Genomic DNA, 25,820 nt, shown 5'->3' with positions numbered 1-25,820 from the left:
GTTTAGCTTTATAAAAGATAACTTTTCAGTTAGCTGATTAGTTGTTATCAACGCTAACGTTTTGGTTAGTTGTGCCCACCACTGGTTCAGAGTGATTTACAACCAAGTGTGCTATTATATGAGGATAGAGAATAAAAAGTTTTAGAGATATGGGACATCCTTGTCTGATTCCATGAGAAACTTCTTTTCTTGGGGTTATTCCTGGATTGAGGGAAACATAACTGCTAATGTTGGTTGAAAGAGATGCATTTTAAAATTAGTCTCACATTGACTGCTAGGTTCCTCCTGTCCAGTAGTTGGTGGTGTGTACCACAAAAAGTTCTAATCCACCTTAGTAAAAGAAGAAAAATGTTTGCTTCAGATTTGAACTGAACACGTCGTTTGAACTATGGTCTTCTAATCACACCAAATTTATATTGGTGAGTAAACGACCGTATTTTATGCCAGAAATGAGGTCCAGGTTGTTAAAAGCAGCATTTCTTCTTTAATTCGGGTTGCCTTATATACACGTTTAAGCTAATAGACAGCAGCTGAGTGCAGATGATGAGTGCAAAATGAGTGTGCTATTATTAGTTTTGTTTACAACCCCAATTCCAGTGAAGTTGGGACATTGTGTGAAATGTAAAAAAAAAAAAAAAAACAGAATACAATGATTTGCAAATCCTCTTCAATCTATATTTGATTGAATACACCACAAAGACAAGATATTTAATGTACAAACTGATAGACATTTTTGTTTTTGTGCAGATATCTGCTTATTTTGAAATGGATGCCTGCAACACGTTTAAAAAAAAAAAAGCTGCGACAGGGGAAAGTTGATGAATGCTCAAAGAAAACCTGTTTGGAAACAGGTGAGTGTCATGATGGGTATAAAAGGAGCATCCCCAAAAGGCTCAGCTGTTCACAAGCAAAGATGGGGCTTGGATCACCACTTTGTGAACAACTGCGTGGAAAAATAGTCCAACAGTTTAAAAACAATTTTTCTAAAAGTTCATTTGCAAGGAATTTAGGGATTCCATCATCTACAGTCTATAATATAATCAGAAGATTCAGAGAATCTGGAGAACTTTCTACACGTAAGCGGCAAAGCTAAAAACCAACATTGAATGCCCGTGACCTTCGATTCCTCAGGCGGCACTGCATTAAAAACCGCCATCATTGTGGAAACGATCTTACCATGTAGGCTCAGGAACACTTCAGAAAACCATTGTCAGTTAACACAGTTAGTCGCTACATCTACACGTGCAAGTTAAAACTCTACCATGCAAAGCGAAAGCCATACATCAACAATATCCAGAAACGCCGCCGCCTTCTGTGGGCCCAAGTTCATTTGAAATTCACAGATGCAAAGTGGAAAAGTGTGCTGTGGTCTGATGAGTCCACATTTCGGATTGTTTTTGGAAATCATGGACATTGTGTCCTCTGGACAAAAGAGCCTTTTGGGGATGCTCCTTTTATACCAAATAATGACACTCCCCTGTTTCCAGTTAACCTGTTCACCTGTGGAATGTTCTAAACAGGTGTTCTTTGACCATTCATCAACTTTCCCAGTCTATTGTTGCCCCTGCCCCAGCTTTTTTTGAAATGTGTTGCAGGTATCCATTTCAAAATGAGCAAATATTTGCACAAAAACAAAAAAGGTCTATCAGTTTGAACATTAAATGTCTTGTCTTTATGGTGTATTCAATTGAATATAGGTTGAAGAGGATTTGCAAGTCATTGTATTCTGTTTTTATTTACATTTCACACAACGTCCCAACTTCATTGGAATTGGGGTTGTACACAAAAGACCTATTTCTCTCAAATTTTGTTTGCAAATCTGCCTGAATCTGTGTTATTGAGCACTTCTCCTTTGCCAAGATAATCCATCCCACCTCACAGGTGTGGCATATCAATTTTTTTTATTTTGTGTGTGTGTGTGTGTGTGTGTGTGTGTTTCCCAAAAAATATGCAACATATTATCAGCAAAGAAAATGGTCAAAGCAGCAAGTTTTTCATACCAATGTCAATATTGGCCCTGCATTTTGTCAGTCTCTTAGACAACATGTTCAATGTAGGCCCCACGTTGGCCAATTACGGCCTGCAGACACTTTGGGGAAAGTGTCCTGAGGAATATTTTGGATTTCTCAGCAGATGTTTTCCTTCAGTGCATCGATGTTTGGCATCAACATAAACTTTAGGGTCTCTGCAAGTAAAAAAAACAACAAAAAAAAACAAAAAACATAAGTGATTAAGTTTGTATCATTTAAGGGTCAAACCGAGTGTTTTAAATGTTTTATTTTTGGGGGGGGGACACTATATATATATATATATATATATATATATATATATATATATATATATATATATATATATATATATATATATATATATATATATATATATATATATATATATATATATATATATATATATATATAATACACACAAATAATACGTAATTTTACCCTGTATTTATTTATTTGCTGATTCAGTACTTCCCCAAGGACTGGATACAATTTATTAAACAGATTTGTCACAACAGATGGAGGGTGTGTGGTAGCAGGCAGGGGCCAGGCATCTGCTGTTTATGACGCACCATAGTTTCTGCAGCTATGTGCTGCCACCCTGCATACTGTTATATAGTAAAGCTTTTGAAACCAGTGATGGGTCTTCTCACAGTATTGATTCAGAGTTTATTTCCAAATTGCTTGAAGTTGCAGTAAAATGCCTGCTCAACATTGTTGTCACTCACATGCAATGATGGTACTAATTGATTTCAAAAACAACAAACAGCAACCCTCCTCCTCAAGAAAACAAACAAACAAATTTGTACATTTCAGTGTTTTCATGTCAGGTCTGGATGGCAACCACCTACGCAGACAGCCACTCCATCCTGTCCCCTTTAAAGTACCCATTTACAGGCACATTTCCACCATATTTACTTGCAGACCGTTTTCAGGGGCCCGACACATATGTTTTCAATACAGGGACCACCCTAAAAAGGGAGTTTGTGGAAAGTTTATTCAGGGTCAGGGATGTGTCTACTGCACGTTATCTACTGCTTTTCAGTTCTGAATTGGTGCTGGGAGGGGCTCGATACTGATTGGTCAAATGCACACACAGAAGGTGACAACACTAAGTGCCATTTGTGAAAGTTAACCAAAACAGAAACAAGAAAAATAACATTTATGTAGAGAAAAAAATGATATTCAGATATTGTGAGGAAAGCGATAATCTGTGTCAGTGGACCTGAATACCCGGGGAATTAAACACACCATGAAACAGTGAAAAGTGAAAAGTTTTATCAGGACTGGAAGATGACGACGGAAAAGTACAGAGTGGCAGACATCAATATGCCTGATTAAAATCTTACTAATTGTGTTTTTTGGGTGGACAGTGTTCAAGTGGACTTGTCTCAATATCTATTTTAAGTTCTGTGTCTCGGCAGACCAAAACAAGTCTGTGTATTTCAGCTTGGTTGCACTGTGGTAAATGTGAAAGTTGCTTACAGCTGTGTATGTTTCTCCAGGTATGGCTGCTGCCACTACTGGAGGCTGTGAAGGTATCTCCTCTCATAGAGAGGGTCAGCGACCATAAAGACTTCAAGAAACTGCTCAGAACGAGGACCAATGTTCTAGTGCTTTACACAAAAACAGGTTAGAGAAGAAGGATTATGAATAGAACTGTAGATAGTGGTCACATATTTATCCCCCCCCATTTTACCTCTGTTTTCGTTGTCCATCTACGCATACACACACACACACACACGCATATCTATCTACCTATCTATCTAATCACTGTGTGCAATAGTATGCACCTGCGACCCTCACCAGAGGGTCGCCAGTGCCGATAGATATAAATTTATGTGCAAGAAGCCCTGCAAAGTCTCATCGTTCGAAAACAAAAAGAGGTGCTGAAGAGGTCACAAGAATACATTGACTGGCCGAAACAGAAATGCTTTAACATTTTGTGGACTGATGAAGGCAAGACTGTTCTCTTTGGGTCTATGGGCCACAGACAGTTTGTCAGACTTCCCCCAAAAACTGAATTCAAGCCACAGTACACTGTGAAGACATAGTGGAGCAAACACCTGACAAAAACACCTAAGCACAGCCTGGATTGATGACAGGAGAGCCCATGACTCAGTGCTTCACACATGGATACTGGAGTGCTTGGCACATTATAAGGATAACTTCACTGATAGCCTTCATCAGGAACTCAGTGGGACTGTGGAAGACGTCACTGGAGGCCAACTCTAAGGTAATCACACAAGTGCGGAATATACCAAGGTGATGCACTCTCCCCACTGCTGTTCTGCACAGGCCTCAACCCCCTCAACCAACTCCTCACAAAGAGTGTCTACGGATATCAATTTAGGGTAGTCCATGAGCCAGGTGAAAAGTGGGTATCGAGCAACTGAATAAATGCCGTTGTGATTTTTGGGTAGCTTGACATCTCAAAATGTGAAGCGGACATTTCATATCAGTAGTTTAATACCCCTACGGCGTCTATTTTCAAAGATGGCTGTTATTGCCTCCGGCGAAACTGGGAAAGATAAGTAATGGAATAACTCATCATTGGAATAGTTTAAAATCTTTTATTTAAATCATTTTGCTCAAAGTTACATACAAATTCCTCTCATGTGCAATAAAAATGGTTTCTGCAACTTGTTTTCTGTTCAAAATGACAAATATATCTGCAAAATGAGGCTTTTTTTGCAGAGTAGTATAGAATCTGGTTAGTACTTGGATGGGAGACCTCTTTGGAACACAGCGGCTGTGTGTGCTTCTCCAGGTAAAACTGGAGTTGCATCAGGAAGGGCATCCGGCATAAAACTTGTGCCAAATACTGATGCAGATCTGGCTGTATCCGCTGTGGCGACCCCGAACAGAACGGGAGCAGCCGAATGGACAACAATGACCATGCTTCATGCTGAACCCTCTGGTTCCACCTGAAGTTTGTGTGTATTTACAGTTTCCTCAAGGGTTTGGTCTACAGCAATATTCCCAAATGGGTTTCCACTGCTGCACTGAACAGAACCCACCCCCACCCCATTGAGAAAATATTGGTGAAGATCAGGGCAAAGAGATCAGGGCAACTAGTCCCGCTTTACAACAACTGTCGTAAAGCGGGACTGGTTGGTTGCTGTGGTGATGCTGTGTGGCTCCTGTGAGATGCTTAAGATAAACGTAGCATGTGGACATAGCAAACATTTAGAGCTGTCAAGTTTTTAAAAGAAGAATTTTGTGGCATGTCTGTGTCATGGAGCACCGTCGGACAGAGCGAAGATAGCAAGAAAGATGGTTTGAAAAAGTCTGTTAAGGACAAGAATTGTAACTGGCTTCATGAACACATTTGAAAAAATGGGAAAAACGCTGTGCCCTCATTAAACATTGTAACTGGCTTCATGAACACATTTGAAAAAATGGGAAAAACGCTGTGCCCTCATTAAACACAGAATGTTTCTCTTTGGAAAATAAACGTGCTGTTCAAACAGGATTTTAGACAAGATTATGTGGCTTTTTTGTTTCATTAATCTAGGATTTCTTTCATTGGAAAACAGATTGTGGCTTTGAATAATGGATTTACATGAATTTGCACAAGAATGTAAATGAGTTTTTATTAATGTAGGTCAATTAAGTCCTGTCCACATCCAGTATACTCCTTACGGAGGACATCTCCACGTCCACTCACGGACGGTTCGTGAGCAGCTCCACGGTCACAGGAAGAATAATAAACTTTCACAGAAATCAGAGCACACACCTGCAGCGCTGCACAAGAAGAAAGAAAAACTAGAACACACATCAGAGTGCACACCTGCAGCGCGGCACAGGAAAAACGATAAACCAGAATTTGAATTTCAATTTATTTTCATTTATATACCGCCAAAGAACAACAAGTTGCCTCAAGGCGCTTCACACAAGTAAGGTCTAACCTTACCAACCCCCAGAGCAAACACACAGGCGACAGTGGTAAGAAAAAAATCCCTCTGATGATTTGAGGAAGAAACCTCAAGCAGACCAGACTCACTCTGCTTGGGCCATGCCACTGACACAATTTACAAAATGAATATACAGCAAATTTTGCTGGTGCACAGGACAGGAGGGTTGCAGAAACATACACCACACCCATCTCTGGATGGAACCACACCTCAAACAGAGAGGGGAAAAAAAACAGAATCAGGCATCAGAAAGACAATAAATACAGTATAATTGATCACAATTAGGCAACAAGATACACAGAAGAAATACTACGGTGATCGTCGGCCACTAGCTTCACTAAATTTAGATAAAGTTGAGGCTGTATTTCTCGTATTTCTGCCATACTTCACATCTCGTATTTCAGATGATCAGCGTGGACACTCTTTCTCTTAAAAGGCTTTATTTTACTGTGTGTGTTGCGTTGGAAAGCTGTAGCTTTTGGATTAGCCTTTACACAGTTTATGGGCATGTGCTAGTCTTCTTCGTTTCTTTTTCTGGTGATGTTACAGCATCACACACAGGCCTAGCATATGTACTACAACATTAAACAAAGCTTAGAGGCACAGAATTTGCCTCGAACATCTTTTATAATCAAATTATTCGAGTTACTCAGCTAATCGTTTCAGCCCGAGTTGGATGTTTGGTCTCCAAAGTAAAGGTCAAACAAGGTCCATTGGATTCTATGACATGTAATGTGTAACATGATAACTAAGCATGACAGATGGTGCAAACTATTCCTTTTTAGAGCCATATTAACTCAAACAATAATTTGCATCACTTCTTAACCAGAATTGGAGCAACTTTAACTTTTGACCCCTGTACAAAATGAGGTGACTGTGCAGCTAGATTGTCTTTTCTCTGTGGCGTGGTGTGCTGTGGAAGTCCAAATCATCGTTGTTGCCATTTGTCATGATTTAGAATATGATAGTGAATGGCAGGTTTCAGGTACAAACTGTATTTCACAGAGAAATACCCGTGCTCTCAAAATGCAAAGTCTTTGCGTCACCATAGAAACCTGTCATCCCCTGCTCAGTTGCATGATTGTACGGTGGTGAAAGCTGATGTAACTTAAGCCCCTTCCCTAGAAAGCCCTGTTTCACCACCCCCCCAAACCCAAAGTTGGTGATCTTTCTTGAACACTTTTTCTTTGGTAAGATTGTGTAACTCTTCCTCTTTTCTGTGTTTGGCAGTGACAGTGTCTTCTGTTTGCAGTCACAGTATTGTCCTGAGTTTTTGAATGAGTTGGTGTGATGAGGTTGACTGTAGTTTATTCTTTTTGCAGCTACATCAGGGGAGGCTCACTTGAAGGTGCTGTCAGATGTGGCCCAGACATTGAAAGGCCAAGGGACCATTGCCTGGGTCAACTGTGGGTAAGTAAGATGATGATTTTAAAAAACAACAAAACTGACACTCATGTTACAATAGTTTGTCCCTCATTGTCCTGTCCATTCACTTGTCTATTTCAGCATTATTCAGTCTTGTTTAAAGAATTTTCTGACAGCTTTTGTAAAGGTGAGCAATTTACTCCTCTGAAGAATGTCTGTGCTGCCATCCATCTGCACCATTTATGGCTTTTTCAGCCAGTGTGTAATTGGCCTTGTTTCACAGATTCTTTTGTAAGGGGTACAATTGAACAGGAACCCACTCACTTATTGCTGATATTGAAGCATTTCCTCTAATGTGCTGTGTCTCTTTATGCCATTGCAGTGCTCCATTTTGCTGGGTTAGCATTAGCAGTGTTTTCTTTAATGGGATATGATCATTTTACATCAGCTTGATGTCTGTATCTATCTGTTTAATCCTTTGGCTAACTGACCAATAAATAATAACCATCTTGTAGTAATTATTTTTCAACTATTTATTCAATAGCCAAGTGGCTTCTGTGTGTGCATGTACATGTGTGCGTGCATGCGTGCGTGTATATGCCTTCGATCATGCAAAAACCGGGAAGAGTTGACATTTGCCATTTGGTATGCTTATGTATTTTGGGTCAAGGATGAACGCTGCAAAAATGGAAAGTTGATAGGACTAATATTTTTGGATAAATTAGTGATTTTAGCTAACCAACAAATAATGGACATTGTGCTGCAATGCACCATGGGAGTTCAGGGTTTTGAAGTTTTAAATGTTATTGTGGCTCATGTTAGTTTAACAGTGTTGCTAGTGTTCTTGATTTATTGTGTTTTTGTAGTTCAGTTGGTTTGGTCACTTTAGTTAAGTGTGATGTTGCTGTTACCATGAGTGACTTAAGTCTCATGTTTGTACCATGAGTGAAATGTGTAGTGCTTTTCATGACGTACAGCAGATTGCAGAAAAGGCAAAAAGCTGTGTGTGCGTGTGTGTGCAATTTTCGTTTGGTATGTTTATGTATTTTGGGTCACGTATGAATGCTGCCAAAACTATATGAGAAAGTAAATTCTGAAATATCAAAATTATCTTTCAATTTACTCTTGGAGTACAGCTCTTCCAAACTTTGTAACAAAATTGTGTTGATGACTGAATTAATTAATTAATTTCATGATGACATGAAAGAAAAAATATGCTCAGTAATCTGTCTTTCAAAGTTGAGCCATTATTTTGGGGTGCTAAATATTATAAATACCAAATTTGAGCTTTATGCTTCCATTCAGAGCTGATATATTGCTTTCTGAATATGCAGCTTCAAAATTGGTTCACGCCATGTTACGGTGCCCTACTTTGCAAATTTTTTTCACTATGGAGGCATTTGAGCAAGATAAAAACATTTTGACATAAAGTTGGTATATCAATATGCTGTCCACAAAAAAAAAAATATGAAGCATATGAAGTGGCTGAACACTTGCCCACATGGTCAAATCATAAAGACAGTGGAGGCCTATTTTTGAAATTCTACGATCATGTTCAATTTCAAGAGTCAATAATTCAAAAACCCTTCAAGGTATGACCACAATGTTTTACACACATATAACTACTACCCCAAATATGTGTATTCTGGAATATGAAGATTATCCATTGAATCCCTTCTTCAGTACAGCAATTTGAAATTTTGTATTTTTTTTGCGAGAATGGAAAACTGCCATTTTTGTGACGCTACAGAATGAAAAATTAGCTCTGTATCCCATTTTTTAAATTTACTACTGTATCTGGTGTGCCCGAATACAGTGTATTCCAAATTTAGGATCAGAATCACCTTTATTGTCATTGCACAGCAATCAGTACAACGAAATTTGCTTGTGCATCCTCAAAAAAACAATACCCACCCTCACACATAACTTACCCACACATACTTCAATAAATATTAAAAACATCAGGAGATTGGGGTCGGGGGGCAAGCTCAGAGACAAACATAACTCGTATTGCACTGATCGCACATTGTCATTGTCCCATATTGCACTCATCCCATGCTGCACATGTCCCACATTGCACATATCCCTCTAAAACATCAATTAACATTAAAAATACCCAGCTTAATGAAAACCCTTAAATAGCTTAAAAACATTAATAAATATACCTAAAAATAAAAAAAAGTTAAAAACAAATATTGCACATGTCCCCCTTGTTCTAATTAGAATACTGCAATTGTTGTGACTGGAGCTTGGGTGTGTCTGTTCAGTTCTGTAAGAGCTCTAGGAAAGAAGCTGTTTTTTAACCTTGTGGTGTGGGCTTTAAAGGCCCGATAACGCCTGCCGGATGGAAGCAAAGAAAAAAGGTGGTGTAGGGGGTGTGTTCCGTCCTGCAGAATGCTGCTTGCTCAGCGGAGGCAGCGAGTCCTAAAAATATCATCCAATGAAGGCAGAGGGAGACCAATGATCTTTTCTGCCATTCTCATGGCTTGTCTGATGGATTTCTTGTTGTTTTCAGAGCAGAGCAAGAGACCCTCTCTACTACCTTAGCTTTGATGGTTAAGGGGGAGGGGTCATCCTTGTGCTTCCTGAAGTCACCTATGATCTCTTTGATTTTCTTGACATTCAGGGTCAAATTATTTTCCGTGCACCATTCAACTAGCCTTTCAACTTCATCTGTGTAGACTGTCTCATTGCCGCTGAAGATCTGTCCCACCATTGTAGTGTTATCAGCAAATTTTATGATTGTATTTGAGGGATGGGTGGGAATGCAGTCATATGTATAGATTAAATAAAGTAGGGATGTTCCGATCCAATCACGTGATCGGAAATCGGGCCCGATCACGTGGTTTCAGACTTGATTGAAATCGGATGTTGCATCCCGATCAGGAATCCGATATAGATTTTATCTTCATTATTTTGATCAGCGTTATTTCAGGCTCATTATTGCCGATTAATGAACCTTTCACGCGTCGGAAGTGTCAGAGACGTGAGACGCGTTGCTTTTTAGAGGCGTCGGAAGCATCGCGTCAAAAGCCGAGCTAAAGCGACGCTTCTAACAGGAGTGCGCATTGCCGCTTGTTGGCAGGCTGACGCGGTCAAAGTTCAACCCAATCTTTTTTTTTTTTTAATTGAACAAAAGAAAAAACATAAGTTCAACCGGACATTCTCGCACACGGGTGCGGCTGAAACCGATTCCAGAGGAGAAAAGTGAACAAGAGTTGCACAGTGAATTTGGGAAGAAGAGATGGAATTGTAACCCGGACAGAGGTGGGGGGAGTTACGCGCACAAAGTTTCTTTCGCAGAACTGCTGTTTGTGTGTTTACGCGCTCAGCCTGACGCCTCGATGGAATGACAAGAGGATGATGGACACTTTCCCACCGAAACTCTTGCTCAGTCATCCTTACATGTGCAGCAGGACCCGGTGCTGACCAAGTCCTCAGGACGATGATCTGTCATCTGATTAACAAAAAGAGAAAAACAAATTGTCCTGTGATCGTTTGTCTACAAAACGGAACGAAAGATGGTGTGCGCATGAGCAACGTGCACATTCATCCCATTTAGGAGCGTGTCTTAAAGAGCTTCCGTCTTCATTCACGTTCACTGCGCTGCTCTTGAACTTGTTGAACACTGATAAAGCATCAGAAGGCTACACTGAGGACTGTCAGGACGCAATTGTAAGTTTTTTTTTTTTTGTTTTTTTTTTCACTTTTACTTTTCAAGTTGACTTTTGAACTTTCGACGCTCTGAGCTGTGACGTAGCTTCGCGCTGTCCAATAGGAACGACACGTCGGGCCAAAAGACGGAAGACTAGTGGCAGAAACCACTGATCTGTACAAATGGTAAATGGACTGCATTTATATCACTCTTTTCCATCTGCATCAGATGCTCAAAGCGCTTTACAATTATGCCTCACATTCACCCCGATGTCAGGGCGCTGCCATACAAGGCGCTCACTACACACCGAGAGCAATAGGGGATTAAAGGCCTTGCCCAAGGGCCCTTAGTGATTTTCCAGTCAGGCGGGGATTTGAACCACAGATCAGTGCAGAAACCACGTGTTTGAAGAAAAATCCTTGGAAATGTTTTTTGTTGTTATTGTTTGTTACCTCAAAATTTCAGATTACTGTTTAAAAAAGTTTAGAACACTTGTAATTAAAATAGCTAAATCAATAAATGGTTCTTTAGAAACCTTTCATCTGTAAATTAAAACCACCTGTTATTTCAGATTAGATAATATCTTGTTTAACATACGGAACCTTGGGCATTTATTTTTAGACAAATAAAGTAACATGGAAATTTGTACATTTTTTAAGTCTGGTAGATTATTACTTGATTGTTCAAGCTACCTCAAGGAGAAGTGCACTGTTTAAGTGATAAATAATAAAACAAGGTGATTAAAATGAAATTAATATATATTTAGCATTTGTTCATTGTTTATTCAGTTTTTTAAAGTATCGGATCAGGATTTGGTATTGGCAGATACTCAAAATCAGATGAATCGGATCGGGCCAAAAAACCTGATCGGGACATCCCTAGAATAAAGCAACGGACTTAGCATGCAGACTTGTGGTGCGTTGGTGCTAAGAGACAGACTGGAGGATAGATGTGGGCCTAGTCTGACTGCCTGTGGGCGGTCAGACAGGAAATCCTTAATCCATGCACATAAAATATTGCTAAGGCCTAGGTTGAGGAACTTTGTGACCAACTTACTGGGTACAGTTGTGTTGAAAGCAGAACTGTAATCTATAAAAAGCATTCTCACACTTGCCCCTTTATTGTCGAGGTGCATTAAAGCTGTGTGGAGAGCTGTGATGATAGTATCCTCTGTGGATCTATTTGCCCTATAGGCATATTGATGCTGGTCCAGATTGGGGGGAAGGACAGATTTTATATGCTTCATCACCAGCCTCTCAAAGCACTTAGCCACAATAGGAGTAAGCGCCACAGGTCTGTAGTCATTCAGGGTTCTGATGTTACTTTGCTTGGGCACTGGAATGATGGTGGCTGTTTTGAGGCAAGTCGGTACGGTAGCTTTGGACAGAGATCTGTTAAAAATATCTGCAAAGACATCTGCCAGCTGGTGGGCGCAGTCTTTGACCACCCTCCCTGGAATTCCATCAGGCCCTCTGCCTTTCTGGTGTTCACAGACTTAAAGATGTGCCTCACCTCCTCTGCCGAAACAGTAAGTGGATAGTCTCTGTCAGCAGAGGGGTGGGGAATAGCTCCGTTGTTAAGCCATTTGTTTCAAAATGGGCATAAAAGTGATTGAGCTCCTCAGCCAGGGAGACATTTATGTCTACAGGTGGTTGACGGCTGCCTCTGTGATTTGTGATCTGCTGGATGCCCTGCCACATGTGTGTCGGATCTCTATTGATAAATTGGTCTTCAATCTTTGCCTTGTATGCAGCTTTAGCCTGCCTAATGCCCTTTTTCAAATTGTACCTGGCTGAGCTGTACAACACTGTGTCACTTGATTTAAAAGCTGCATCATGGTCTCACAGTAGAGCCTGGACCTCCATACTCATACAGGGTTTCCTGTTAGGGAATGTCCAGATGCATATATTGATGGCAACATTTTCAGCATTTAAGCATTATATCTGCATTTTTAGCTGAGATAATGCCTTTTAAAAATGAGAAAAAGCTCAAAATGTGTTTGTGAGTGAAAAATAGGATTGTGGGTACCCTTATTAAAAATAAAAAATAAAAAACTACTTGGAATTAAGCAGAAATATTTTGCATGTGTTCATCAGACATATATAGGTACTTGCAAAAAAAACCCAATGAGAATCTGAGTCGATGAACTGGGAGGCACGATTATTTCACACGGAATGACCCGTCTCTTCTAATGAGTGGCAACATGGGAGCCTCTAAACAACTCTCAAAAAATGACCTGAAAACAAAGATTGTTCAACATCATGGTTTAGGGGAAGGATACACAAAGCTATCTCAGAGATTTCAGCTGTCAATTTCCACTGTGAGGAACATAGTGAGGAAATGGAAGACTGCAGGCACAGTACTAGTTAAGGCCCAAAGTGGCAGGCCAAGAAAAATCTCAAATAAGCTGAAGCGAAGGATGGCAAGAAGAGTCATAGTCAACCCACACACCTGCCCCAAAGACCTACAATATGGTCTTGTTGCAGATAGTGTCTCTATGCATCATTCAGCAATACAGCGCACTTTGCACAAAGAGGTGTTGTAATGTAGAGGAAGGCTTTTCTGTGTTACACTCCACAAATAGTCACTTGAGGTATGCTAAAGCACATTTGGACAAGCCAGCTTTATTTTGCAATAAGGTGCTGTGCACTGATGAAACTAAAATTGAGTTATTTGGGCATAACAAGGGGCGGTATGCATGGCTGAAAAAGAACACAGCATTCCAAGGAAAATGCTTGCTACCTACAGTAAAATTTGGAGGTGGTTCCATCATGCTGTGTGGCTGTGTGGCCAGTGCAGGTACTGGGAATCTTGTTAAAGTTGAGGGTCACATGGATTCCAGTCAATATCAGCAAATTCTTGAGAACAGTGTTCATGAATCAGTGACAAAGTTAAAGTTGCGCCGGTGCTGGATCTTTCAGCAAGACAATGACCCTAAACACTGCTCAATCTACTAAGGCATTCATGCAGAACAAGTACAACATTCTAGAATGGCCATCTCATTCTCCAGACCTGAATATTATTGAAAATCTGTTGTGTGATTTTAAGGGGGCTGTCCATGCTCTGGAACCAACAAACCTGAGATGTTTTGTAAAGAAGAATGGTCCAAAATACCTTCAACCAAAATCCAGACCCTCATTGGAAGCTTTTGGAAGCGTTATTTCTGCAAATGGACGATCTACTAAATATTGATGTATTTTTTTTTTTTTTTCTGTTGGGGTGCCCAAATTTATGCACCTGCCTAATTTTGTTTAAAGAATTATTGCCCACTTTCTGTAAATCCCAGAAACTTCATTTCACTTCTCAAATATCACTGTGTTTGTCTGCTATATGATATGTTGAACTGAAATTGCTGATCCAAACAACCAATGATTTATAAAGGAAAATCATGGAAATCATCAGTGGTGCCCAAACTTTTAAATACAACTGTATGTATTCACACCCTGTGCTCAGTTCTTTGTTGATGCATCTTTGGCAGCAATTACAGCCTCAAGTCTTGACTATGATGCCACAAGCTTGGTGCACCTATCTTTGGGTGGTTTCCCCATTCCTCTTTGCAGAACCTCTCAAATTTCATTTATATAGTGTTATTATAGTGTAATTATATTTATTAGCCTATTCTAAATATTAAGAGAAAATCAAGCCAGTTTTAGCTCACATGGACAAAGGTCTGGTGGTACCGTGGGTTGCTTGTCCATCGCGGGTGTAAAATCCTCTTCTCAGAAACCGCTGCCCCCATGAAGTTGAACTTTGTGCGTATGTTCCCGCACATAAGGACACCAAATTTTGTCTGAGGCATTCGATGTGATTTCAAATATGGCTGCCATTGCCATCATCTTGAAAATCACATACATAGCCATTTGTCAGCCATTTAGCAGTTGAGCTATATTAGTAGCTATCATCAAGCCAAAAAATGTTTCCAACAGGTTTTGTGATAGTTTTAATTTTGACCTTCAAGACCCCTGGAATTTGACCACACCCACTTTTATAGTTGTCAATTTTAACATCATCTTCAAAATCACGGACCTTGAATGAAACTGAAACTTGGTGTGTATGTCCCTACTCATGAGAACACCAACGTTTATTTTACCCATTATCTGATTTCAAATATGGCCACCATTGTGGGCATCTTGAAAACTGCATACAAGGCCATTTGTCAGCTATTGATGCAGCATTTGAGATGACATTTGCTACATGGGTAGCAATCAGCAAGTCCAAAAACAAAATCTGATGGTTTCTGCAAATTTTTAGTGGGCTTATGTAGGGATGCACCACTCAACATTTTTTCACTTCCAATCCAATACTGATACCTGATTTTGGATATCTGTCGATACAGATACTCTTCCGATATCAGAGCTCTGTTTGTTTTAATATTATTATTAATAATAATATGTATATGTCACGGACATGAATGGGCGAAGCTCTTCAGCATCTCACCATGTCAATTCCGGGTTGCGGCTTCGTCTATCATTGATTTGTGGCTTTTTACGACAATGTTGTCCGGTTTGTGTCTTTTTCCCCACTGGGCAGATTTTTTTGTGCCATTTCTGGTTTGTACCTTTATCTACCATAGAGCGAGCTTCGTGCCACTGTGCAGCACTGCGTTTATATCATCATCATAATTGTTGCTTTTCATATGAGGATATTTTGTATCCTCAGTTATACAGCTTCATGATGAAGGGGTATAGAGGAGGATTTGCTTAAAGAAGACCCGGGGCCTCATGTACAAAGACTTGCGTGGATTTCCTACTGAAACATGACGTACGCCAAAACCCAGAAACTGGCGTGAGCACAAAATATCCAGATGTATCAAAGTATGCATAGGCATGTATCCACACACATATTTGTACATCTCACTGAATGTGGAATTCAGCTCACATGCCCACACACCATGCTCCTCCCTTTCCATGTCCCTATTTAAACATGCAAATGTATTTAATAGTTTGGTTGTGTTATTTGCCAGTTGTCGTCGACAGAATGGTCCGCCCTAAAAGTCAGTCCACCCTGCCTTCACTGCTCAGGCGTCGTTTCGGAGCTCAGCAGTGTCATTTCTGAAAGTTACCAGTGAGTCACCAATTATCAGCTTGATTCTGCTTAAAACAGCACTCCAGTCATCTATGTCAGTGACGGTTATCTGAAGCTTTTGTACAACAATCATTTCCACATAAATTCAGCATTATTTCATAATAAAAGATGGTGGACTGATCAGAGCAGCTTCTGCTGTGCTTATGTCATTTCAGAGCGCCAGTAACGACTCACCGATTATTCCCTCGTTGTCTGCTTAAAACTGACTTTAGAATGATTTAAGAGGTTTTACTTTGTCATCTGATGGTTAATAATCACATTATTCCCTTTGATCGCTTTGGGTGTGGTGAGTCTGACTAAGACGTGCTGCTGTGGTCCCAAATGACGCATGCGCAATGAAGGCAGGGTAGACCAATTTTTAGGGGGGACCGTTCGTGTGGAGTGTTGTGTGTTTGATGACTTCTACCATTGTCTCTGTGTTGTCGTTTATAAAAATGTAAGCACTTTTAGAGGCGGCGCGCAAAAATAATGAAAGCTGTGGCTCGGTTACCGTTCTTCCACTCAGCTTAAACGAAAATGAAATGAGTGCATCCATGTGTGTAAATGCTGAGGCCAAAGCAGCATATACACTGACATAAAAATATATAAGGTACGCGGTGGTTGACAGTGTGTGACATTCACAACATTACACGAGTTTATTGACAAATACACAACATAGGGTGACAGTTGGGGGCCTCTTAAGTCCTCTAATTTCACCATCAAGAAAAAGAAAGCAATCATAACAAAAAACTTTTGAATGCGCACATGCCCAAATGTGAACGTGCTTGGTTTTTGTTTGGAACAATTACACTCAACAAAAATATAAACGCAACACTTTTGGTTATGCTCCCATTTTGTATGAGATGAACTCAAAGATCTAAAACTTTTTCCACATACACAATATCACCATTTCCCTCAAATATTGTTCACAAACCAGTCTAAATCTGTGATAGTGAGCACTTCTCCTTTGCTGAGATAATCCATCCCACCTCACAGGTGTGCCATACCAAGATGCTGATTAGACACCATGATTAGTGCACAGGTGTGCCATAGACTGTCCACAATAAAAGGCCACTCTGAAAGGTGCAGTTTTGTTTTATTGGGGGGGATACCAGTCAGTATCTGGTGTGACCACCATTTGCCTCATGCAGTGCAACACATCTCCTTCGCATAGAGTTGATCAGGTTGTCAATTGTGGCCTGTGCGAAGTTGCTGGATATTGGCAGGAACTGCTACACGCTGTCGTATACGCCAGTCCACAGCATCCCAAACATGCTCAATGGGTGACATGTCCGGTGAGTATGCCGGCCATGCAAGAACTGGGACATTTTCAGCTTCCAAGAATTGTGTACAGATCCTTGCAACATGGGGCCGTGCATTATCCTGCTGCAACATGAGGTGATGTTCTTGGATGTATGGCACAGCAATGGGCCTCAGGATCTCGTCACGGTATCTCTGTGCATTCAAAATGCCATCAATAAAATGCACCTGTGTTCTTCGTCCATAACAGACGCCTGCCCATACCATAACCCCACCGCCACCATGGGTCACTCGATCCACAACATTGACATCAGAAAACCGCTCACCCACACAACGCCACACACGCTGTCTGCCATCTGCCCTGGACAGTGTGAACCGGGATTCATCCGTGAAGAGAACACCTCTCCAACGTGCCAAATGCCAGCGAATGTGAGCATTTGACCACTCAAGTCGGTTACGACGACGAACTGGAGTCAGGTCGAGTCCCCGATGAGGACGACGAGCATGCAGATGAGCTTCCCTGAGACGGTTTCTGACAGTTTGTGCAGAAATTCTTTGGTTATGCAAACCGATTGTTTCAGCAGCTGTCCGAGTGGCTGGTCTCAGACGATCTTGGAGGTGAACATGCTGGATGTGGAGGTCCTGGGCTGGTGTGGGTTACACGTGGTCTGCGGTTGTGAGGCTGGTTGGATGTACTGCCAAATTCTCTGAAACGCCTTTGGAGATGGCTTATGGTAGAGAAATGAACATTCAATACACGAGCAACAGCTCTGGTTGACATTCCTGCTGTCAGCATGCCAATTGCATGCGCCCTCAAATCTTGCGACATCTGTGGCATTGTGCTGTGTGATAAAACTGCACCTTTCAGAGTGGCCTTTTATTGTGGGCAGTCTAAGGCACACCTGTGCACTAATCATGGTGTCTAATCAGCATCTTGATATGGCACACCTGTGAGGTGGGTTGGATTATCTCAGCAAAGGAGAAGTGCTCACTATCACAGATTTAGACTGGTTTGTGAAGAATATTTGAGGGAAATGGTGATATTGTGTATGTGGAAAAAGTTTTAGATCTTTGAGTTCATCTCACTGGTACACGCTGTCGTATCACTTGCCTCTGCTGGTGGTTGGCTCTCACTGCGGTATTGTATCACTTCCTGTTCCGGAGCACAGCGGTGTTTTTCTGTATCTGTTAGCTGTTTAATCTGCGCAGTTAGATTGATCTAGTTATCTAGATTACGATTTGTTTCCCAGTGTAATCTTTACGTGCCTTAACTAAAGCACTCCTTCTGCTGAATCACCTCTAAATTATTTACACATTATTCACTTTGCGTGTTTTTAGGAATCCGCTAGCTTAGCGTAGCTACTAGCTCTTAGCCGATTTAGCATGGCGGCTTCTCCTGTCTCTCCCGCACTTTTCTGCTCTGGGTGTGAAATGTTTAGTTATTCCTCGGCCTCCTTTAGCAGTAACGGTACTTGTAATAAGTGTAGCTTATTCGTAGCTTTGGAGGCCAGGCTGGGCGAATTGGAGACTCGGCTCCGCACCGTGGAAAATTCTACAGCTAGCCAGGCCCCTGTAGTCGGTGCGGACCAAGGTAGCTTAGCCGCCGTTAGTTCCCCCCTGGCAGATCCCGAGCAGCCGGGAAAGCAGGCTGACTGGGTGACTGTGAGGAGGAAGCGTAGCCCTAAACAGAAGCCCCGTGTACACCGCCAACCCGTTCACATTTCTAACCGTTTTTCCCCACTCGGCGACACACCCGCCGAGGATCAAACTCTGGTTATTGGCGACTCTGTTTTGCGAAATGTGAAGTTAGCGACACCAGCAACCATAGTCAATTGTCTTCCGGGGGCCAGAGCAGGCGACATTGAAGGAAATTTGAAACTGCTGGCTAAGGCTAAGCGTAAATTTGGTAAGATTGTAATTCACGTCGGCAGTAATGACACCCGGTTACGCCAATCGGAGGTCACTAAAATTAACATTAAATCGGTGTGTAACTTTGCAAAAACAATGTCGGACTCTGTAGTTTTCTCTGGGCCCCTCCCCAATCAGACCAGGGAGTGACATGTTTAGCCGCATGTTCTCCTTGAATTGCTGGCTGTCTGAGTGGTGTCCAAAAAATGAGGTGGGCTTCATAGATAATTGGCAAAGCTTCTGGGGAAAACCTGGTCTTGTTAGGAGAGACGGCATCCATCCCACTTTGGATGGAGCAGCTCTCATTTCTAGAAATCTGGCCAATTTTCTTAAATCCTCCAAACCGTGACTATCCAGGGTTGGGACCAGGAAGCAGAGTTGTAGTCTTACACACCTCTCTGCAGCTTCTCTCCCCCTGCCATCCCCTCATTACCCCATCCCCGTAGAGACGGTGCCTGCTCCTAGACCACCAATAACCAGCAAAAATCTATTTAAGCATAAAAATTCAAAAAGAAAAAATAATATAGCACCTTCAACTGCACCACAGACTAAAACAGTTAAATGTGGTCTATTAAACATTAGGTCTCTCTCTTCTAAGTCCCTGTTGGTAAATGATATAATAATTGATCAACATATTGATTTATTCTGCCTTACAGAAACCTGGTTACAGCAGGATGAATATGTTAGTTTAAATGAGTCAACACCCCCGAGTCACACTAACTGTCAGAATGCTCGTAGCACGGGCCGGGGCGGAGGATTAGCAGCAATCTTCCATTCCAGCTTATTAATTAATCAAAAACCCAGACAGAGCTTTAATTCATTTGAAAGCTTGACTCTTAGTCTTGTCCATCCAAATTGGAAGTCCCAAAAACCAGTTTTATTTGTTATTATCTATCGTCCACCTGGTCGTTACTGTGAGTTTCTCTGTGAATTTTCAGACCTTTTGTCTGACTTAGTGCTTAGCTCAGATAAGATAATTATAGTGGGCGATTTTAACATCCACACAGATGCTGAGAATGACAGCCTCAACACTGCATTTAATCTATTATTAGACTCAATTGGCTTTGCTCAAAAAGTAAATGAGTCCACCCACCACTTTAATCATATCTTAGATCTTGTTCTGACTTATGGTATGGAAATAGAAGACTTAACAGTATTCCCTGAAAACTCCCTTCTGTCTGATCATTTCTTAATAACATTTACATTTACTCTGATGGACTACCCAGCAGTGGGGAATAAGTTTCATTACACTAGAAGTCTTTCAGAAAGCACTGTATCTAGGTTTAAGGATATGATTCCTTCTTTAAGTTCTCTAATGCCATATACCAACACAGTGCAGAGTAGCTACCTAAACTCTGTAAGTGAGATAGAGTATCTCGTCAGTAGTTTTACATCCTCATTGAAGACAACTTTGGATGCTGTAGCTCCTCTAAAAAAGAGAGCTTTAAATCAGAAGTGCCTGACTCCGTGGTATAACTCACAAACTCGTAGCTTAAAGCAGATAACCCGTAAGTTGGAGAGGAAATGGCGTCTCACTAACTTAGAAGATCTTCACTTAGCCTGGAAAAAGAGTCTGTTGCTCTATAAAAAAGCCCTCCGTAAAGCTAGGACATCTTTCTACTCATCACTAATTGAAGAAAATAAGAACAACCCCAGGTTTCTTTTCAGCACTGTAGCCAGGCTGACAAAGAGTCAGAGCTCTATTGAGCTGAGTATTCCATTAACTTTAACTAGTAATGACTTCATGACTTTCTTTGCTAACAAAATTTTAACTATTAGAGAAAAAATTACTCATAACCATTCCAAAGACGTATCGTTATCTTTGGCTGCTTTCAGTGATGCCGGTATTTGGTTAGACTCTTTCTCTCCGATTGTTCTGTCTGAGTTATTTTCATTAGTTACTTCATCCAAACCATCAACATGTTTATTAGATCCCATTCCTACCAGGCTGCTCAAGGAAGCCCTACCATTATTTAATGCTTCGATCTTAAATATGATCAATCTATCTTTGTTAGTTGGCTATGTACCACAGGCTTTTAAGGTGGCAGTAACTAAACCATTACTTAAAAAGCCGTCACTTGACCCAGCTATCTTAGCTAATTATAGGCCAATCTCCAACCTTCCTTTTCTCTCAAAAATTCTTGAAAGGGTAGTTGTAAAACAGCTAACTGATCATCTGCAGAGGAATGGTCTATTTGAAGAGTTTCAGTCAGGTTTTAGAATTCATCATAGTACAGAAACAGCATTAGTGAAGGTTACAAATGATCTTCTTATGGCCTCGGACAGTGGACTCATCTCTGTGCTTGTTCTGTTAGACCTCAGTGCTGCTTTTGATACTGTTGACCATAAAATTTTATTACAGAGATTAGAGCATGCCATAGGTATTAAAGGCACTGCGCTGCGGTGGTTTGAATCATATTTGTCTAATAGATTACAATTTGTTCATGTAAATGGGGAATCTTCTTCACAGACTAAAGTTAATTATGGAGTTCCAGAAGGTTCTGTGCTTGGACCAATTTTATTCACTTTATACATGCTTCCCTTAGGCAGTATTATTAGACGGTATTGCTTAAATTTTCATTGTTACGCAGATGATACCCAGCTTTATCTATCCATGAAGCCAGAGGACACACAGCAATTAGCTAAACTGCAGGATTGTCTTACAGACATAAAGACATGGATGACCTCTAATTTCCTGCTTTTAAACTCAGATAAAACTGAAGTTATTGTACTTGGCCCCACAAATCTTAGAAACATGGTGTCTAACCAGATCCTTACTGTGGATGGCATTACCCTGACCTCTAGTAATACTGTGAGAAATCTTGGAGTCATTTTTGATCAGGATATGTCATTCAAAGCGCATATTAAACAAATATGTAGGACTGCTTTTTTGCATTTACGCAATATCTCTAAAATCAGAAAGGTCTTGTCTCAGAGTGATGCTGAAAAACTAATTCATGCATTTATTTCCTCTAGGCTGGACTATTGTAATTCATTATTATCAGGTTGTCCTAAAAGTTCCCTAAAAAGCCTTCAGTTAATTCAAAATGCTGCAGCTAGAGTACTGACGGGGACTAGAAGGAGAGAGCATATCTCACCCATATTGGCCTCTCTTCATTGGCTTCCTGTTAATTCTAGAATAGAATTTAAAATTCTTCTTCTTACTTATAAGGTTTTGAATAATCAGGTCCCATCTTATCTTAGGGACCTCGTAGTACCATATCACCCCAATGGAGCGCTTCGCTCTCAGACTGCAGGCTTACTTGTAGTTCCTAGGGTTTGTAAGAGTAGAATGGGAGGCAGAGCCTTCAGCTTTCAGGCTCCTCTCCTGTGGAACCAGCTCCCAATTCAGATCAGGGAGACAGACACCCTCTCTACTTTAAAGATTAGGCTTAAAACTTTCCTTTTTGCTAAAGCTTATAGTTAGGGCTGGATCAGGTGACCCTGAACCATCCCTTAGTTATGCTGCTATAGACGTAGACTGCTGGGGGGTTCCCATGATGCACTGTTTCTTTCTCTTTTTGCTCTGTATGCACCACTCTGCATTTAATCATTAGTGATTGATCTCTGCTCCCCTCCACAGCATGTCTTTTTCCTGGTTCTCTCCCTCAGCCCCAACCAGTCCCAGCAGAGGACTGCCCCTCCCTGGGCCTGGTTCTGCTGGAGGTTTCTTCCTGTTAAAAGGGAGTTTTTCCTTCCCACTGTAGCCAAGTGCTTGCTCACAGGGGGTCGTTTTTGACCGTTGGGGTTTTACATAATTATTGTATGGCCTTGCCTTACAATATAAAGCGCCTTGGGGCAACTGTTTGTTGTGATTTGGCGCTATATAAAAAAATTGATTGATTGATTGATCTGATACAAAATGGGAGCAAAACCAAAAGTGTTGCGTTTATATTTTTGTTGAGTGTACATTAATAAACTATTTAACCAAGCAGCCATCCATTGCAGATTGTGCCAGCCTTCAGCTTGATCACATATGATTTGAACATTGATTGAATCAAAATGTTTCCTCTTCACAAATCCATCATGTGAGGCACCTTTATAGCAATATGTGTGCAGTTAATAGCTCCGATTACATTTGGGAAACCAGCTCATGTTGTAATGTGATGTACCTGGATGACATTTGGATGATTGCATTCCACATAGCTGGCATGGCTCAGCTCAGGGTTTACTGGCACACTCCTCACCAGTCTGCCAGCTCCTGCCAGAATGCCCCTGTTGCCAGGAAGCCCAGTGTGATCAGCACCTGTGTGGGCACAGGTGCTGAGGCCCAAGGCTCCTCGCCATATAGCACTCTGGGTCGCCTGTGTTCTTCATCCAACTTCAGTAAAACTGGCCTTGGTGCACGAAATCGGCTTATGAGCCAGTTACTGTCATTTGCGCCAGTTTGCAAGTAAATCTTAGCATTCGCTGAATATATGCTCAGGTCAGAGCGCACTATTTGCAACGTTCTCTAACAACGCTAATGCAGTGTCTCTGGTGTGCACATCACTCTGATGACTTCTTGTTTACACTAACATTTTAAACTGTACTTTATTCATGTATGTATGTGTGTGTATGTATGTATGTATGTATATATATATATATATATATATATATATATCAAGTCAATTTTATGTATATATCGCCAAATCACAACAAACAGTCGCCCCAAGGCGCTTTATATTGTAAGGCAAAAGCCATACAATAATTACAGAAAAAGCCCAACGGTCAAAACGACCCCTTATGAGCAAGCACTTGGCGACAGTGGGAAGGAAAGCTTCCTTTTAACAGGAAGAAACCTCCAGCAGAACCAGGCTCAGGGAGGGGCAGTCTTCTGCTGGGACTGGTTGGGGCTGAGGGGAGAGAATCAGGAAAAAGACATGCTGTGGAAGAGAGCAGAGATCAATCACCAATGATTAAAAGCAGAGTGGTGCATACAGAGCAAAAAGAGGTGAATAAGAAGAAACACTGGGTGCATCATGGGAAACCCCCCAGCAGACTAAGTCTATAGCAGCATAACTAAGGGATGGTTCAGGGTCACCTGATCCAGCCCTAACTATAATCTTTTTCAAAAAGGAAAGTTTTAAGCTTAATCTTAAAAGTAGAGAGGGTGTCTGTCTCCCTGATCTGAATTGGCAGCTGGTTCCACAGGAGAGGAACCTGAAAGCTGAAGGCTCTGCCTCCCATTCTACTCTTACAAACCCTAGGAACTACAAGTATGCCTGCAGTCTGAGAGCGAAGCTCTCTATTGGTGTGATATGGTACTATGAGGTCCCTAAGATAAGATGGGACCTGATTATTCAAAACCTTATAAGTAAGAAGAAGAATTTTAAATTCTATTTTGACATTAACAGGGAGCTAATGAAGAGAAGCCAATATGGGTGAAATATGCTCTCTCCTTCTAGTCCCTGTCAGTACTCTAGCTGCAGCATTTTGAATTAACTGAAGGCTTTTCAGGGAACTTTTAGGACAACCTGATAATAATGAATTACAATAGCCCAGCCTAGAAGAAATAAAGGCATGAATTAGTTTTTCAGCATCACTCTGAGACAAGACCTTTCTAATTTTAGAGATATTGCGCAAATGCCAAAAAGCAGTCCTACATATTTGCTTAATATGGGCATTAAAGGACATGATCAAAAATGACTCCAAGATTTCTCACAGTATTACTGGAGGTCAGGGTAATGCCATCCAGAGTAAGGATCTGGTTAGACACCATGTTTCTAAGATTTGTGGGGCCAAGTACAATAACTTCAGTTTTATCTGAATTTAAAAGCAGGAAATTAGAGGTCATCCATGTCTTTATGTCTGAAAGACATTCCTGCAGTTTAACTAATTGATGTGTGTCCTCTGGCTTCATGGATAGATAAAGCTGGGTATCGGCTGCGTAACAATGAAAATTTAAGCAATGGTTTCTAATAATACTGCCTAAGGGAAGCATGTATAAAGTGAATAAAATTGGTCCTAGCACAGAACCTTGTGGAACTCCATAATTAACCTTAGTCCGTGAAGAAGACTCCCCATTTACATGAACAAATTGTAATCTATTAGATTAATATGATTCAAACCACTGCAGCGCAGTGCCTTTAATATCTATGGCATGCTCTAATCTCTGTAATAAAATTTTATGGTCAACAGTATCAAAAGCTGCACTGAGGTCTAACAGGACGAGCACAGAGATGAGTTCACTGTCTGAGGCCATAAGAAGATCATTTGTAACCTTCACTAATGCTGTTTCTGTACTGTGATGAATTCTGAAACTCTTCAAATAGACCATTCCTGTGCAGATGATCAGTTAGCTGTTTTATAACTACCCTTTCAAGAATTTTTGAGAGAAAAGAAAGGTAGGAGATTGGCCTATAATTAGCTAAGATAGCTGGGTCAAGTGATGGCTTTCTAAGTAATGGTTTAATTACTGCCACCTTAAAAGCCTGTGGTACATAGCCAACTAATAAAGATAGATTGATCATATTTAAGATCGAAGCATTAATTAACGGTCGGGCTTCCTTGAGCAGCCTGGTAGGAATGGGGTCTAATAGGCATGTTGATGGTTTGGAGGAAGTGACTAATGAAAGTAACTCAGACAGTACAATCGGAGAGAAAGAGTCTAACCAAATACCAGCATTACTGAAAGCAGTCGAACATAAAGACATGTCTTTGGGA

The 25,820-nt window shown here is 40.9% G+C and overlaps 1 protein-coding gene and 1 long non-coding RNA gene across 2 annotated transcripts in view; one reads left to right on the top strand and one right to left on the bottom strand.

Annotated features, from left to right (window-relative positions):
• Positions 1 to 25,820, top strand: part of pdia5 (protein disulfide isomerase family A, member 5) — a 196,049-nt gene that overhangs the window by 28,683 nt on the left and 141,546 nt on the right. The window contains exons 2-3 of the mRNA XM_034185846.1: positions 3,512 to 3,638; positions 7,246 to 7,333. Coding sequence (XP_034041737.1) covers positions 3,512 to 3,638; positions 7,246 to 7,333 — 215 coding nt within the window. The remainder of the gene's footprint in view (positions 1 to 3,511; positions 3,639 to 7,245; positions 7,334 to 25,820) is intronic.
• LOC117524122 lies at positions 12,990 to 14,470 on the bottom strand. The gene is made up of 3 exons (XR_004564717.1): positions 14,371 to 14,470; positions 14,288 to 14,295; positions 12,990 to 13,000 (listed from the first exon to the last, which is right to left on the bottom strand). It is a non-coding gene; the product is annotated as an uncharacterized LOC117524122 (long non-coding RNA).

The sequence above is a fragment of the Thalassophryne amazonica genome, chromosome 14 (genome assembly GCF_902500255.1).
Source record: "Thalassophryne amazonica chromosome 14, fThaAma1.1, whole genome shotgun sequence".
Classification (NCBI taxonomy): Eukaryota; Metazoa; Chordata; class Actinopteri; order Batrachoidiformes; family Batrachoididae; genus Thalassophryne; species Thalassophryne amazonica.
The sequence above is the reverse complement of the archived record's forward strand: the minus strand, read 5'-3'. Positions and strand labels throughout refer to the sequence as shown.